We start from the raw sequence: 17473 nt of genomic DNA, 5'->3' as shown, positions 1-17473 counted from the left end.
CCACACCCAGGCTTGCTTCAGACTGATGGAATACAGCCTGCCACAAGGCACTTTATGAGGATTGTGGTCAAAGTCAGTATACATAATACATATGTGAGTATTATGACGGAGCCATGCTTCATATTTGAGACCTGTAAATTTACAGATGGTATACTGTAACTACTCATTCGAGGATTCCGTTGCCAAAATTTGAAAATTCGGTTTTTGGAGGCTACACCCAGTCAACATTGAATGGCTTATGTTTGCTAACATGATTGAAATATAGGTCATTAATGTGAAATATGATCTGAAAAGATTATGCAAAACAGATTTAAAATGACGAAGTTATCAAGTATAAAGACCCATTGTGAATTAACAATTTCGATTTTGGAAATAGTGTATGATCGATGGTCATTAATTAATTTACGATCTTTTTGTGACTAAAAGACTAAAACTATTTAGTTAGCAAGATTAGTTACATTTTTGAACAAGTGACAGAGTTTTTATACCTCCTACCTTATACCTTATACCTATGTCACCTATGTTGAGATACGTTAAGCTTTAACAGGGCCATTGCATTGTGTGACCACCCCACAGAGAGGAGATCTCTCTGTCATTCCTCCAGCAAACTTAGCATTAAAGTTTTATTATTATTATTTATTGTCAAAAATAAATATTTATGATGACGTGTTATGATGTTTGTGTCATTATTATTTGATTTGATTCACATTATTAACATTTTATGTAGCGTTCGTTATCTGTTTAATCGACAGCAGTGTATTTTTGTAATAACGCAATGAAACAGCAGAGATTTGAGAAAAGACAATTTCTTGAGAAAAGACAATTTTACTATTTATCACCAATTCAATACACAAACAATCAATAAATATATATCCGAATAATGATTTCAAAGTAAATGATACAAGCAGTCAAGTATGCCAGCAGCTAGATCTGACCACACCGCCACTCATATTACCACAGCTGGTGAAAGGACCCAGGCGCTATTAAGCTTTTATGAGCCCTGGTTGACTGCTGAGAGTGGCGACGGGTCTGACATTAATTTTGTTTTCCCTATATTCCAGTAAAATTTAAGTTTTAAGTTATATGATTGTCATGCGATATTTAAGTCACAGCTGCTCGCAATACATCATTGATTATAAAATTGTTAAATATGCTCGCTATACACTTTTAGATACCGCATGTATATGTACATATTATTTAAAAAAATTAAGGTCAAAATCAAATAAATCAAATAGTTATTACAAGGCATTCAACAATTAATCTATTATTTCAAGGTTAAAACAAATATCAATGTTCTAATTTAGTCATTAAAATCAAATCAATGAATCTCAAGTTATTAGGTATCAATTAATCTAACTAGAGAACTAGCAGATAAGTGGAAATGCTATAGCTAGATTTACTCTCCGCATAGAGTGATCAATGAGATTATAAAATACAATAATATCTTGGCTGTTGAGTGCTACGGGCGATAATGCCAAGGTATGATTGGAAGATGTGTAATGTGATACGTGCACATGATAGAGTATAGTGTGTAATATATAGAGCGCAACTGTTATTTGTTTTGAAACGTCCTGCCAGACAGTCTGAGGTGACTCGCAGTCTGTCCTCATAATACTCTGACAACCCTTATGGAAAATTATCGGTTACCAGTGTCCACGACTTTTCGGGGAAATAATTCCCGGAAAATATTATACTAAGATAATATATGTACATAAGAATTAAAGAGAATTCATGGTTATGGTCTCTATACTCTTAATAAGTTTTTACTGATCCTCATAAATAGGCTCATCGTCATCATCAGAATATTCACAACCCTCCCCATCAATATACAACTCGTCATCCTCATCTTCATGCAATGGCTGTTTACTCGGCTGGGCCTCTTCGGCTGGGTTCTCATTCACTGAAAGATCCAAAGTATCGTGTGAGTCATCTGATGGTTTCTTCTTACTTTTCTTGAATATTCCAAAGAATCCACCCTTTTGTTTCTGTTTGGTGGCAGGAGCAGGAGGCGGTGGAGCAGACACAGGAAGTTGAGGAGGAGGTGGAAGAGATGGAGGAGGAACTAACGAGGGAGGACCAGAGTTCTGACGAGCAACCATGGGTGAGGGCTGGGCTCTCACTGGAGTTGGAGATTCAAATCTAGGCACATTGCAGCTTCCAATATCATCATATATATCCTCACATTCCTCAAGTTCAGGATTGTAATCACCAACTGGACAGGATTCCTGATCAATGGGAACTCTGCATCCTCGTAGATATCCTCTTCGTCTTCCTCATTATTGTCGTACTGTGGAACTGGAGGTCGTGGTGGCTCAACTTCTTTCAAATGTGAAACTTGTTTGAATGCTGGGTAGTCGCAAACTTCATCAGTGTAAAATCCTTCATCATCGTCTTCAATATGTTCTGTAGAGCATACTATTTGTTGATCGGGTGGACGAGGAAAAAGTGGTCGTTTTTGAGCATCATTAAGAGATGGTCGTGATGGTAATGTTGGAGGTGGTATGTCATTTTCGGTGTTCATTTTATCGCAATTTTCTTCAGAGAATGGTAAGTCATTTTCGGTGTACATTTCTTCACAATCTTGATCAGGATACGCATCTTCAGGGAACGGTAAGTCATTCTCAGTGTACATTTCCTCACAATCTCCATCAGGATATGCATCTTCAGGAAGTGGTAATTCATTCTCGGTGTACAGTTCCTCACAATCTCCATCAGGATATGCATTTTCAGGCAATGGTAAGTCATTCTCGGTGTACATTTCTTCACAATCTTGATCAAGATACGCATCTTCAGGGAACGGTAAGTCATTCTCAGTGTACATTTCCTCACAATCTCCATCAGGATACGTATCTTCAGCAATAAAGTCTGGAAAAGTATCTGCCTTTATGCTAATAATCACTGGGAAAGTGTTGAGAGGTATTATTGGTGCCTTTGAAGGCTCTTGTAGAAGTCGTCGTTTTGGACGAGGAATCACAACCTCATCTCTGACTAGAGGAGGGTCCGGAAATATTTCTGGAAATTCGTCCGGTGGATCAGAAGATTCTGCTGAATTAGCTTTATTTTGTGGTTTTTCAATTTGTAGTGGATCATTTTCAGACTGAGAATTTGACAAACCATTATTTGGAGTAGGCACTGGCACTGGCACTTGCACTGGCCTATTACGGATGGAAAGTTTTGAACTTCTCTCAGGAACTGGGGGTGAGTTTATATCCGGCTGTTCATTGCTGATCTCTTCATTGTTATCCAGGCCAGAAGGAAGTGGTGGAAGTATATCTATTTCGTTGGTTATAGAAAGCCTCCTATTTTCAGCGTCAGTTTTGATAGGGGACGCAACTGCTTTCAGATGTGCTCTGAAATCTATCACTGGGCTCTCCACCTTTTCATTAAAAGAGTCGGCTTCTCTCTTTGGAATTGTTGTTTTTCTAAGTTCCGATGGTCTGGTGAGGCCACCTTTGAAAAGATCTCCTATCTGTTGATTTGCAGAGACTGGAATAGCTGGTCGAGGTTTCTCTGCTTTACTTCCTGGTTGTGGCGCTGGTTTTTTTCCAAACAATTTCTTCTTTTCATTTAACTTTTTTGGAGGTTTATTTTGCTTTCGAGCTTGTAAGAACACATTAGACTGTGGATTGCAATAAATATCCTCGTTGTCTGACATGACCTGCACAATTAAAATATTAGACATATCCAAATCATTAAATTAACAGATAGAAAACAGGGGGTCTGTTAATATTTATGTAAGGCATTAGTACTGAAACAAATCGTTATCCCGACAGTTAACACGACATAAAATAACAACAAAACCGATAAAATTTTGATCCTAATCTTTGCACGTGAACGTTTGCGTTACTAACCAACATGCAATGAGAAACTTTCGAATTAGTGAAACAAAGAATTGGTAAAAGGAGAATGAGTAAAACAAAGATTTAAATTTGGGTTTCATTTATATTCAAATAATATCAAAAATAAATATAAAAGCCCTCGGTGACGGGCAGCTTCGGTTCAGTAGCGAAATCCAGAGCGCTGTGCACTATAAGTTAGATAATGGTGTTGAGTGTATTCAAATAGTATGCTATGTCAGCAACTTGGTTGATCAGTGTATTAAATTTCCAAAATATTCTGTATTTTGATTTTAGATTTTAGCAGAAAACATACTCATCACGCTATTTGGTTATAGGTATCTAGTAGAGTGGTTTGTCAGTGCAACTGTAAAGTTTTGAATATTTATAGATTATTATAACCACTGATACAAAGCCCATAATCTTTCGCCAGGCCTCCAGTAGATAATATTCACATTCAAATTGCATTTTACAGGGTGTACCACAGAAAGTGTGACTTTTTGAGAAATGATACAAAATATTATGAAGGAGCACTGAGCAGTTGCTAAAAACTCTTCATCACATGGTGTCAATATGTGTCGAATTTATGTATACCAAGTTTCAAGTCCCTACCAATTTTTGATTTCTCACAAATTGCTATTCTGTTATGGTGCTACATCAGGAACTTAAGCTTGCTGTAATTAAGGGTTCTCAAGAAAAAAATGTTTATCCTTGAACAACATAAATTTGAGCATACTATAGTGTAGACTTTTCATTTCAGCATACCGTGTCGTAGCACGTTTATATCGTTCTCTCCTGCGTCAGAGACACCCGTTCTTTCAGCATACCTTGTCGTATCACGTTTATGGTTTATATTGTCTCTCCTTCTTCAGAGACTCTCGTTTTTCAGCATTCCGTGTCGTATAACGTTTATAACGTGTCTCCTTCTTCAGAGACAATCATTCATTCACATACGGTGTCGTATCACGTTTTTATCTTCTCTACTTCTTCAGAGACACTCGTTCTTTCAGCATACTGTGTCGTATTACGTTTATAGCGTGTCTCCTTCTTCAGAGACAGTCATTCATTCACATACGGTGTTGTATCACGTTTTTATCGTTTCTCCTTCTTCAGAGACACTCATTCTTTCACCATACCGTGTCGTATCACGTTTCTATCGTCTCTCCTCCTCCAGAAAAGGGTTTACATATGCAACCTGCCAAAACAAATGGTGCCCCTTCAGAATCTTTCAACTCGCATTACGAGAGTCCCCCTATGGTGTAAAAGGAGGCCAGAATTTGAGCACACCAAGCTCTAACATCGCTATTTGTTGACCATTTGCCTCCACTAAGGTACGTTTTTAGGAAGTGGAGGCCGAAAGTCAACTTGGGATGTAGGGCCAAGTGGGACACAACTTTCAGGCCCCTTCCACATGGGCCATGTTGGTTTTGGCAGATACCGTATTAAAATAACATGAAGTGAACTGAGTGAAGTGAAGTGAGTGAAGAGGGTGTATTAAAGGAGAAAGTTATAGAATAGTTGTAGTAAAAAGCAGGAGGCTGGACCTGGTAGTAATATACGATCGTTACAACAACCAATAAGTAATATAGATTAATAGATGATGAACTTGTTTCTTAAATAAAACTTAAGAGTAATAAACTACGAAATATATCAGCTCAAGTCATAACCTAATAGTTACGGTGTTCCAGCAAGTCTGAACTATATACTGAACAGAGACTATATACTGATGACAACTCAGCTTCAGATGACGTGAGCATGATTACTGAGTCCGATGAAGAGGACTCCAAACAATTTTCAATTGTAGTAATCTAATTGCAGCGGCTCACACTTATTAAGTTACATACTAATGATTATATTTCGGGCTGGAAAGCCCTCAGATCGATTTTTTGTTTTTGGTATTTTTAAATATTTGATGTAACTCTTCAACTATTAAATCTTAATTTCTAAATTTTATCTTTCATCAGATAAAATTTGTATTTGGTATTTTATTTAATGGTTTATTTGATATTGATATCGCTAAATGAAGCTAACTTCTGAGATGAATCCAAATTAAGTTTTTCAGGGATTTGAAGTATAAAGTATAACCGATCAAGTTCGAATTAATTAAATATCTATTTAATAAATAATTCAATTAGATACTTTGAAGAAATTTAGACGAGTATTAACATCCGTCAACCTAAACGATTATTCAAAACCCGTAACCCTCTAATCTGATTTCAACCTTATATTATACCCTAACCTAACCTAATCCAGCCTAACAAAACCATATACTGAAACCCTAACCGGCCTAACGAAAAATTATACTAACTTCCTTATATAATACAATTACGATTTTTACCGGGATTAAGATCCGGGATTCAGGTCAAATCTTGCATATGTAACTTATTGACAGTCAATTTTAAATATTTGGAACAAATATTTTTCGGGTATCACCTGTTATTGTAGCACGATGCACTACTGGGCCGCGCCGCGCATCTTCTCGCTGTAGATCCGCGGCGAGATGCACCACTTAAAATAAAATTGTCCTTTTCTTGAAATTGTTGTTTTCTTGACATGGACAATCAATGCACTGGCCCTATATTTATATCTAAATCTGCTATTTTAACTGTACTACCACTTTTCATTCCTCGTTCTCCTCTAAGAGCAATAATTGTTGTTCTCAATAAATAAAATCTTATTCTTTTCCTGATAAATGTCATCACCTCACTGTATCTTTGATTTGATTTTTTAGATAGTTTATCAGCTAACTTCTTGCATGTTGCAAGTATTAGCTTCTCTTCCCATTTAATTCCACCTGTTGTTGATAGGACTATTGGTGTAAATGTTTCATGTTCCACTTCAATGATCCTTTTGTTGTATGCGCTTTTATTCTGTCTCTCGTGGCTAGTGTACATACTCGTTGGAGATCCGAAACCTTATTGGAAGGAGCTTGAGCATGAAATACTCTTACATCTAAAAATGCCCTTTCCAATGGGTTCCAAATACTCCTAGCGCTTACATCTAATCTAGCTTCATTTGCTTTGTTGATCCCTGCAGGAAATTCTGTCCTGTTGACAGAAATAAGGTTCAGTGGTAACATCTTTATGCTTTACATCCAGCAGTTTCTAAGAGCTCTGCTATCACATCTATCAATGAATTGTGGCGAAGTGATACATATCCACCCCTTTTGCATATAAATGAGTGCCGAGTGGTTAATGGAGTTGTCACTTCCCCACACACATTTTCTTGCGGCGTCTTTTATTCCAAAATTTTATCTGAGGGTAAGGGCGTCATTGAATGCTTGCTGATGTTTACCTGGGGACCTCAGGCTATTATGTTCATAAACAAAGCTAAGAATAGAGATTAGGCGGAATGACAGGCTGAGCGCGGCCCAGTAAGCTGATGTACAATTGTGCTGGACATCAACTGAGAAAAATATTTGCAAAGTACGTTACAAAACAAATTTTGAAATTTAACCAATGCAAAAATGCTTGTTACAAGTTACATTTTTTGTTATCAAATTTCATAGTTATGTTGAGCATTCTCACCTACAAATGTGGTAATTCCCACAGTGAAAGACCCTGAATTGATCAATCTAAACATACGACTAATACAATTAACAGTTAAATGGACTTGAATTTGCCGGGCCAGTATTGACCAATCGAAATCCAATAATGGCCTTAACATATTATTTATATATATTTCAGACAAATTCATTCATTAGTAATTCTAACCAGGACCACAATTATTAGATAAACATATTATCATATTATGTGTTTCAAATGAGAGTGGTCATAAACCAGAATTCTGTAATGGTTCAGCTGAAAATAACCACAATCCTATTTTGAAACCTGCCTATTATGTATGTCTGTTACTGTTTCCATACTCAGAACATTAATGGATCCTCTACAACCAGGGGCATGAGGTTATCAGAATAAGAACTAGAAGTAGAAGCTTAATTACAATTTTGAATGGGAGTTAGGGGTCGTTCACATATTACATATTAATTTGTTGGCCAATTTTTACCCCCCCTCCATAATCAGTGACAGTTTTACACATAGCTATTGTTATAAAATTGCACTAGCGTAATAATTTGGAAACGCCCCCTCTCAGTGATTACGTAATATGTGAATGCAAATGACCACTTGGGAAGGGGTTCAACTAAAATTGAGCTTCATGTCAATTATTGAACAAATCTGTTTTTCAGTGTATCTCTGAAAATTGTGTTAGAGTTACCAAGTTTATTATTTTTCTTTTAGAATTGAATGTCTGCTGAAATGAGTTCGCCAGCTGCCCAAGACACTCCTCAACCACTTGGGCCATCCCTTCCCAACTTTGTTGTTATTGGACGCGAGCCTGTTCAACTGACATGTCCTCAATGCCAACAGGTATATCTTACTTTTAGATCATTGAAGCAAGGGACCTCCCTTTTCACACTAATTCACATATTACGACAATCGTCATCTCTGTTAATCTATTCTTTGGCCCGTCATTTAGTCATTATCTCAATGTCATCATAATTTTTTTTCTGTGTAGAATGTAGATTTATTTAACTTGACTCATACAAAGGAGAAGATCATGCTAACTATTTGTAATGTTTCTCATCATTAAAAGTTTAACTTGCTTTAATTTTTGCTTTAAAGCTGTTAAATCTTTTGTTGGGTCATGTTAAAACTAAATCAAACATCACAGGTGGTTAAGAGCAAAGTAAAACATGAAGTGGGCGTGGGGACATATTTGATTGCTGCTGCAATAGCCTTCGTTACTGGTAATGTCATAAAAGTCAAATTTTTAAAGTAATCATCTTGAAAATTGTTCAATTTCATAGTAATAGTATAGCTGTTATGTATTGAGTGAGGCTTTTCCCCTTTTTATGCAAGCCAACATTTCAGGTTGTCTATGTTGCTGGATTGCATGTGTGACAAATGCATGTAAAGATGTGGTTCACTCTTGCCCATCATGTAAATACGTCATCTGCAGAAGACTCTTCATGTAGGGGGCTGTGATAAATCTTCTCAAACAGTTTTTATCAATATCACGGCATTCATACCAATCGAAGTGAAAATGAGATTTTCCTTGATGATTAGCATAATCAGTATTCAACAACCTGAACAGACCATCGACACAAGGCAAAACAGTTCACAATGTAAAGTTCTTCAAAGTTCTTTATTCTGAAAGATCTTCACCTGAGGGATAATTGCTTAAGGTTGACATTCCATTCATTTTACATGAAGTAGAATACAGAACTTATGGAAACTAGAAAGTGGTGTATATTTTATTGATTTTGACTTTGCTTTCATAACTGCATGGGTTTTCAGTTAATGATGTATTATGTATTTATTTATTGGTATAGCTGTTGTTGTATTGTTTTTATTTCATATTATATTGCTGATTAATCAATGTACTAATTGACTTCTTATGTCGAACGAACGTTTTTATCATAATTTTTACGGTTATAATTTATCATTAAAATTGTGTTAAATTTATTTGTTATTGAAATTTTATAATGTTTGACACTTTATTATTGTTCATTTTATGTGCTGCTGTATTTTGTTTTGTAGGTAATTGATGTATTTTTGAATATAATTTGATATGTTTGAATGTTTTTCCTGTTTGCCAATATTTTGTTCTACAGAAACATATAAATGGTTTTACTCTGAGTTCATTTACAAATGCACCAAACAATCTAAATCATTCAAATTTGTTTAATGATCATGTTAAACTAGATTGAGTAAACACATAATTTACGTATTTAAAAGTATCAATTATTTTCAAGAAAATGTCCGATTTTTTTCAGAATAGACTCAGTGAGGACAATGATCAATGAAGGTGATTAATAGATAAATTACGTATCGACATTACTACACCATACCCATATTCTGAAACTGTGTTAAATTACAACTATCAGTTGCTGTGTCATAATGACGGCCCCACCCTAAATTCTCACTGCCACACTAATAGGTACTTATCATGTTGAGTGACTATATCTCTCTAAATACTGCTGGTTCAAAACGTAATATACGCTGGAGATATTCTTCGTTTTCTGGACCTTCCTGTGATTATGTTATGTATTCTGCTACATCTCAAACCTTTTTCCTCGTAGTTGTACAATGTACATAATCTGTTAGTTTAGGCACAATCGCCCATTAATATGAAACGTTACCCGGTGCTCTTACATATGAGTGTGTCAGAGTTGTCGCTGGGAGACAGATAAATATCATTCTGTTTCTACGAGATTACCTCTGTTAAATATAGATTTCAGGTTATTGGGAGTAAATACACTATTAATCTAATAGTCCCTGCTTTAAAGGGGGGGGTGTCACGTCCGTCTATGTCCGCTTGTCTCATAGAATCCAAAAAGGACAGGACATAGGCGGACATAGGCGGACATAGGCGGACAAAGACGGACATAGGCGGACATAGGCGGACATAGACGGACATAGACGGACATAGGCGGACATAGGCGGACATTAATGGACACCTAAATTGCTAAATAAAATGTTCAATTTTTGCTGTTATAGGGGGATCATGTTTTTTGTCCGTTCGGTACCCTATATTTTCAAAACGGACAAAAAATAGAGCGGACAAAAACGGACAAAAATGGACAAAAACGGACAAAAATGGAAATAACATTTAGATGCTTCCTCCTCCTACTCTTCCTCCTCCTCCCCCTGGGTCTTCCTGATCTTCCTCAGTCCTCTTCCTCCTCCCCTCCTCAGTCCTCCTCCTACTCCTCGTCCTCAGTCCTCCTCAACAGTCCTTCTCCTCCCCAGTCCTCCTCCTCCTCCTGAGTCATCCTCCTGGGTCCTCCTCCTGGGTCCTCCTCCTCCTCTTCATCCTCCTCCTCTAACCTCTTCCTCCTCAGTCCTCAGTCCTTCTCCTCATCCTTCTCCTCAGTCCTCCATCCTCCTCCTCAGTCCTCCCCCAGTCCCCCTCCTCCTCCTCCTATTCAGTCCTCCTCCTCCTCCTCCTCCTTCTCAGTCCTCCTCCTCCTCCTGAGTCCTCCTCCTCCTCCTGAGTCCTCCTCCTCCTCCTCCTCCTCTTCCCTCTCAGTCATCCTCCTCAGCCATCCTCCTCAGTCCTCCTCAGTCCTCCTCCTCAGTCCTCCTCCTCCTGGGTCCTCCTCCTCCTCTTCATCCTCCTCCTCTTCCTCCTCGGTCCTCAGTCCTCCTCCTCCTGGGTCCTCCTCCTCATCCTTCTCATCAGTCCTCCTCCTCCCCAGTCCTCTCCCAGTCCCCCTCCTTCTCCTCCTCCTATTCAGTCCTCCTCCTCCTCCTCCTCCTCAGTTCTCCTCAGTCCTCCTTCTCATTTTCTCCCTTCCTGAGTCCTCCTGAGTCCTCCTCCTCTTCCTTCTGAGTCCTCCTCCTGAGTCCTCCTCCTCCTCCCTCTCAGTCATCCTCCTCAGTCATCCTCCTCAGCCATCCTCCCCAGCCATCCTCCTCAGCCATCCTCCTCAGTACTCCTCAGTCCTCCTCCTTCTCAGTCATCGTCAGTCCTCCTCCTCAGTCCTCCTCAGTCCTCCTCCTCCTCCTGGGTCCTCCTCCTCCTCCTCCTCCTGGGTCCTCCTGGGTCTTCCTGATCCTCCCCAGTCCTCTTCCTCCTCCCCTCCTCAGTCCTCCTCCTACTCCTCCTCCTCGTCCTCAGTCCTCCTCATCAGTCCTCAACAGTTCTCCTCCTCCCCAGTCCTCCTCCTCCTCCTGGGGCCTTTTCCTGGGTCCTCCTCCTGGGTCCTCCTCCTCCTGGGTCCTCCTCCTCCTGGGTCCTCCTTCTCCTCCTCAGTCCTTCTCCTCCTCCTCCTCAGTCCTCTTCCTCCTCTTCCTCCTCCTCCTCCCTCTCAGTCATCCTCCTCAGCCATCCTCCTCAGCCATCCTCCTCAGTCCTCCTCCTTCTCAGTCCTCCTCAGTCCTCCTCCTGAGTCCTCCTCCTCCTGAGTCATCCTCCTCAGTCATCCTCCTCAGTTCTCCTCCTCCTCCTAGGTCCTCCTTCTGGGTCCTCCTCCTCCTGGGTCTTCCTGATCCTTCTCCTCCCTCTCAGTCATCCTCCTCAGTCCTCCTCCTCCTCCTGGGTCCTCCTCCTCCTCCTCCTCCTGGGTCCTCCTGGGTCTTCCTGATCCTCCCCAGTCCTCTTCCTCCTCCCCTCCTCAGTCCTCCTCCTACTCCTCCTCCTCGTCCTCAGTCCTCCTCATCAGTCCTCAACAGTTCTCCTCCTCCCCAGTCCTCCTCCTCCTCCTGGGGCCTTTTCCTGGGTCCTCCTCCTGGGTCCTCCTCCTCCTGGGTCCTCCTCCTCCTTGGTCCTCCTTCTCCTCCTCAGTCCTTCTCCTCCTCCTCCTCAGTCCTCTTCCTCCTCTTCCTCCTCCTCCTCCCTCTCAGTCATCCTCCTCAGCCATCCTCCTCAGCCATCCTCCTCAGTCCTCCTCCTTCTCAGTCCTCCTCAGTCCTCCTCCTGAGTCCTCCTCCTCCTGAGTCATCCTCCTCAGTCATCCTCCTCAGTTCTCCTCCTCCTCCTAGGTCCTCCTTCTGGGTCCTCCTCCTCCTGGGTCTTCCTGATCCTTCTCCTCCCTCTCAGTCATCCTCCTCAGTCATCCTCCTCAGTCATCCTCCTCAGCCATCCTCCTCAGCCATCCTTCTCAGCCATCCTCCTCAGTACTCTTCAGTACTCTTCAGTCCTCAAAATTTTTGTCCGCTAATGTCCATGAATGTCCGCTAATGTCCACCAATGTCCATCCAAGTCCGCCAATGTCCGTCCGGGTCCGCCAATGTCCGTCCGAGTCCGCCAATGTCCGTCCGAGTCCGCCAATGTCCGTCCGAGTCCGCCAATGTCCGTCCGAGTCCGCCAATGTCCGTCCGTGTCCGCCAATGTCCCAAAAAACACGTCCGTTGTCTCATAGAATCCAAAAAGGACAGGACATAGGCGGACATAGACGGACATGACACCCCCCCCTTTAAAAGTGGTGATGTAGTAAAATTGCTGTGATTTAGGAAACGTGCCCTCTAAATTTATAGCTTTTAGTATATTTGTATTATATTCTCGAGCTTTTAGTGGCTTTAGCGGCTGTGGTATAATGGAAACGGTCGTTTACTTGTTACTTACGCATCATCTAGGCTATGGATACAATCGATAATAATTGTAATTTGTAAGTTTTGTGTGCGTTATTCTGGTGTCTTAAGTAATTATTGATTTGGGTGAGCCATACTGGGGCTTACGCGATCCAATATTGCTGATAATTGGTGTCGGTTTGACATTAGGGGTCGTTCACATATTACGTAATCAATATTTTAGCAAATTTTACCCCCTCCCCCCTCCGTAATCAACCGTAATCAAGACCCAACCCCCTCCAAACAGCAATATTACGTAATTGCCCGGCCCTGCCTCCCTTGACTTTTTTCCCTGGAAAATACTTTTCTCTACGTTTCATGCTACCCTGATCATGTTATCATGATGAGCCGAAATCATTGTTATGATATCCGGCCAAGCACATTTAGTGCTTGGCCCATCTAAACTACTAGCCGGATATTCTATCAATTTCTAAATTTTGTCACTATCATAGTGAAATTGAGTGGAATTTGAATTAAAATGTTGTCAAATTGTTGTTATTCTACAGGGTAAAAAAGAAAATTTTGATAACGTAATGAACGACCAACCCCCCCCCCCCCCCCGGTAATGAACCGTAAGCATTTGTAAACCCCCCCTCGGCTGATTACGTAATATGTGAACGACCACTTATTAAGAGGTACAGTTTTATTGGTGTAGACAATATTACAGCTCAGATAACGACTGGTATTATTGCATTGGTAACTAACCAGTAACCATTGGTAACCATACTCACTAACCAGTAACTAACCAGTAACCATTGGTAACTATTGGTAACTAACCAGTAACCAGTAACCATACTAACTAACCAGTAACCATAAGTCGAACTGATTTCTTCACAAACGGGATTAGAGTTGAGACACTACCCAGTAATCAGAGTTCTATGTCTTATATATAGTGATCACAATCCTACAATCCTATATATTATATTTATTTATTACTGTTTTTCAAGGTCAAAACTTTTCTTTTGTCTGATAATCAATGATCGTGGTTTTTTAGTATACAAATTTTAAACATACGATTGTTAAATTGCTGAACTTTTTAATTTGTACACCTCATTGTTTGTTTAGTTAGTGATCAACATCCGGTATATACACGTATCAATGGCAGTTGCTGATTTTTCTCAGTCGTTACATCTTATCAACTATTAAGTAGGTGGGTTTTAATCTGAGATATTAACATTTCATTGTTTCCTATTTATTGTGGAACTTTCTGTAATTAAGCCATGTTTATTGTTGAGGTCATAGTGATTCCTACGATAAGATTTTCCTGTAAATCATGTTTTATAACAACCATGTTCGAGGTCCGCTTGCTCGATTATAGTTATTCAGTATACGCAGACGCATACTGTTTCGAAAATAAATACCTTGTTTTAATTGTATAGTATTCGTTGAGAGAATTGTACAGTTCAAAGTAAAGTGCTTGAGTACTAGTACAAGAGTGGATACGCAGATCAAGTTTAAACTATTCCTTTACCTCTGTGTACTAGATATAGTCAGTCGAGCAGTGATAAAATGCGATACTCAGGAAACTATCGAGCTAATGTCTGCCTCTCCGGTGTACCCAGATCAGCCACCTTACCCTGAGGCACAATCCTACCAACCAACTTACCAACCTCAACCACAGCCTCAACAGCAAGCTTACCCTCCTCAACAACAGCAAGATTACCCCCCTGCCCCTGATTATAACGCTCAGCCAGCTCCCACTCCTCCTTACCATGCTGGAAATACTGTGAGTCTAAACGTTCATAGTACTAGTAGAAATTCAACTCTATATTTTTGAACTAAAATTTTCCATAATCTTAAGAAAATGGTAGTTTAGTTTTCGTAGAACTGTTATTGTTAATTGTGTTAAGCGTAAAGGTGTTAATTCGTGCTATTATAACCATTGTTAACTCTGTCAAAATATATATTTTAGACCGTAGTGGTGACGGCTCCAGTCTTCTATGGCTCCTTCCCAATTACAACAGTTTGTAACAATTGTCACGAGGTAACTAGCTCGAGTTTCACTTGAATTATAAAATATACGAAATACACACCCTAAATTGTTGGTTTAGAACATGCAGGACTTCTTCACATAATATTGCGCACCATTATAAATTATAATGGTTAGACAATGTATTATAACAAAGCGTTATAAGGTCAACAGTACAACTACTGTACAACAGCTTATTGTTTAATGATACTCTATACCAGAACGTAACCACGGTTGTGACCCACGAAATTGGCAGTGGATCTTGGCTACTCTGTTTAGTTCTCTTTCTATTTACTGGTAAAATAATCATGCTCTAAGAAAGTTTACAAATAACAGTGAGAAGTCACTGGATATACCGGTTTCATCGACCAAACGTGTTAGAAATAAGGCAAGGAGTCTTGATTTGAATATACCTCGAGATAGATAACTGTGACTGTTTTCTCCACCCTCTTTACATATTTAAAGATGTATCTTTATATAGAGGATACATACAAATTTTGTTTGGGTTCATCCTTATGTTGCAAAGAAGCGCTCTATAAATTTTTATTCCGCTGGGAAGTATGAATAGGTTTTTAAAATTTAATGTTTTTGATAATATTTGATAAAATGGTTGATAAATGTTTGTGGGGAAACAACTTTATATATTTTTCAAAATATTGTGATGATAATGTTTACTTTACTCTACTCTCAGGGATGTGCTGCTTTCTCCCCTTCTGTATCTCCTCTATGCAGGATCATGTCCATACCTGCCCTAAGTGTCAGCATACCATTGCTACTAAACGACTCATGTAAAAGACCCTCTATCACACTGAATATTTTGATAAGCACGATGTGGAAATTAATGTGTTGAGGCCGCAGCAGGTGGAATCGTATACTACATATTATGAATGTATTATACTGCTTACATGACGCTGTGTGTTCACTCTGCACTGACTAAAGGATTTGAGTTGAGAGTTTATCACATTACGCAATGTTTGTGTTCTTTGTCTATTATGTAATATGTAGTTCTCACAATCCTATGTTTCAAGGGTCTTTTATTTGTCTGATAATTGACCGTGTTTTTTATTACACAGATTCGAGTTCTTGATACCTGATAAGAGATTATTGTCTGTGTATAAAATGCATGTATTTTGTTTTAATTTGTTTCACCGAGGAACCAGAATTAATTTGTATTGCTAAGAACACATCACACCATCGTGTGATCCAGATTCTACCTTATCTCGTCATTCGTCATGTATCGAGTTAAAAAGTTCAGTTGGTAGAAAGTTAGAAGATTAAATTTCAAGGAATTAAAATAAAAAGTCTCCCCAATCCCCGGCCCCTCATGAATAAGGCCCTACAACTCTAATTGCTAATACCCCTCACCCTTACTGTCTCCGACTCTCCACTACATTTACTGTATACACAACATTTAGGACAAGGATCGTCCTCGAATTACTACCGTTTAGTAAGATGGACTGTAAATATTGTGGTTCATAAAATGATGATCTAATACGCCCGATACACCTGGTTACTACTTCTGCTGCAATATTCTCACTGAGACGTTTTGAAACCTGATATGAAGCTCAGCTGAATGTCACTAGCATTCCAGGGAGCACAGGTGACCTTCAGCTCAGCTTCAGACTTCATATCGAGTTTCTGCATTCTGGCACTCCAGGGGTTTCTTGTTAGGCTTCATAGATGTAAATTATTCGTTGTTTTGTCCCGTTGCTATGTGACCTTGAACGATGAGCATACCATTTTGCGCTTCTCTTCTTACATTTCACCAGATTGATGCCTCTATATTTACGTCACAATTTACATGTGCGTGTATTGTAAACGTTTTCATTGGTCTACGAAATCTCGACAAGGCGAGGAGAATTACTTTTGCTTCCTGTTTTACAAATAGTGATCTAAGCATTGCAATTTTTTCCAGGATTCAGATTGTATTTGGGTGACTTAATTAGTTGAGGTCACACATTCCCAGCCTTACATTCCGTGTACGAAATTCATTAAATCTTACTCTAGTATTATATCTGATGTAATTCTGATGTGCTAGCTCCAGTTTTATTGTTAATCGTTTAACTTTAGCTGCTGTGTGGTAATGACCCAGTGTACAATGTAGTTAACCAGCGCCGAGCTTGTAATGTACAGTGAGACTACAGATCTGTATAGCTTATTAAACTTTGTGTTGTTGTTAATGTGACGTCAAGTATCGTAGGTTCTTTTGTTTTAGTTTTCAAAGTTGAGAGTTCGGAAAACAAACTGACAATTTGGATCTTCATATAAAGTATAATTGATTGCAGTTGTGCTCTGTGCTGCTCATCACTCATTTGGTTATATTCGAACATCAATCCCAGTTTCTTTTTTATTGACCGTTCCGGTTACCTTTTATAAAATCTTTTCGAAATTCTGGCATTATGAAACCTTGAAGCCAGATAAATATTGTCTTGAATCTTTTCAGCATGCTTAGCTTCATGCTTACAAAAATCTTCTAAATTGACTTACCAAATTCGCAGTCGTGTTGATAAGTTTATGACATGGCATGGCATGGGCCATTGCCCGTATACAATATACATAGTAACTCAGTCTTGAGTTACGAATTTATTGCATGT

At 39.3% G+C, this 17473-nt stretch overlaps 2 protein-coding genes and 1 long non-coding RNA gene across 3 annotated transcripts in view; 2 read left to right on the top strand and 1 right to left on the bottom strand.

The window, feature by feature from the left end:
* Positions 1 to 17473, bottom strand: part of LOC134815910 (sperm-associated antigen 6-like) — a 99644-nt gene that overhangs the window by 80186 nt on the left and 1985 nt on the right. The window lies entirely within an intron of this gene.
* On the top strand, positions 8094 to 9371 carry LOC134815969 (uncharacterized). The gene is made up of 3 exons (XR_010160331.1): positions 8094 to 8203; positions 8508 to 8583; positions 8708 to 9371. It is a non-coding gene; the product is annotated as an uncharacterized LOC134815969 (long non-coding RNA).
* Positions 9604 to 15939, top strand: LOC134816047 (LITAF domain-containing protein-like). The gene is made up of 5 exons (XM_063824763.1): positions 9604 to 9644; positions 14532 to 14636; positions 14823 to 14894; positions 15101 to 15176; positions 15571 to 15939. Exons 1-5 carry the CDS (start codon positions 9639 to 9641, stop codon positions 15669 to 15671), a joined length of 360 nt encoding a protein of 119 aa, XP_063680833.1. The 5' UTR covers positions 9604 to 9638; the 3' UTR covers positions 15672 to 15939.

The sequence above is a fragment of the Bolinopsis microptera genome, chromosome 5 (assembly GCF_026151205.1).
Source record: "Bolinopsis microptera isolate Bmic1 chromosome 5, MBARI_Bmic_1.0, whole genome shotgun sequence".
Lineage (NCBI taxonomy): Eukaryota > Metazoa > Ctenophora > Tentaculata > Lobata > Bolinopsidae > Bolinopsis > Bolinopsis microptera.
This window is presented reverse-complemented; position numbering and strand designations above follow the sequence as displayed.

Coding starts and splice junctions, on each gene's coding strand:
- LOC134816047 (XM_063824763.1), top strand. Junction 14,637..14,822: donor CTTACCATGCTGGAAATACT/GTGAGTCTAAAC, acceptor TATATATTTTAG/ACCGTAGTGGTGACGGCTCC. Junction 14,895..15,100: donor TTTGTAACAATTGTCACGAG/GTAACTAGCTCG, acceptor ACTCTATACCAG/AACGTAACCACGGTTGTGAC.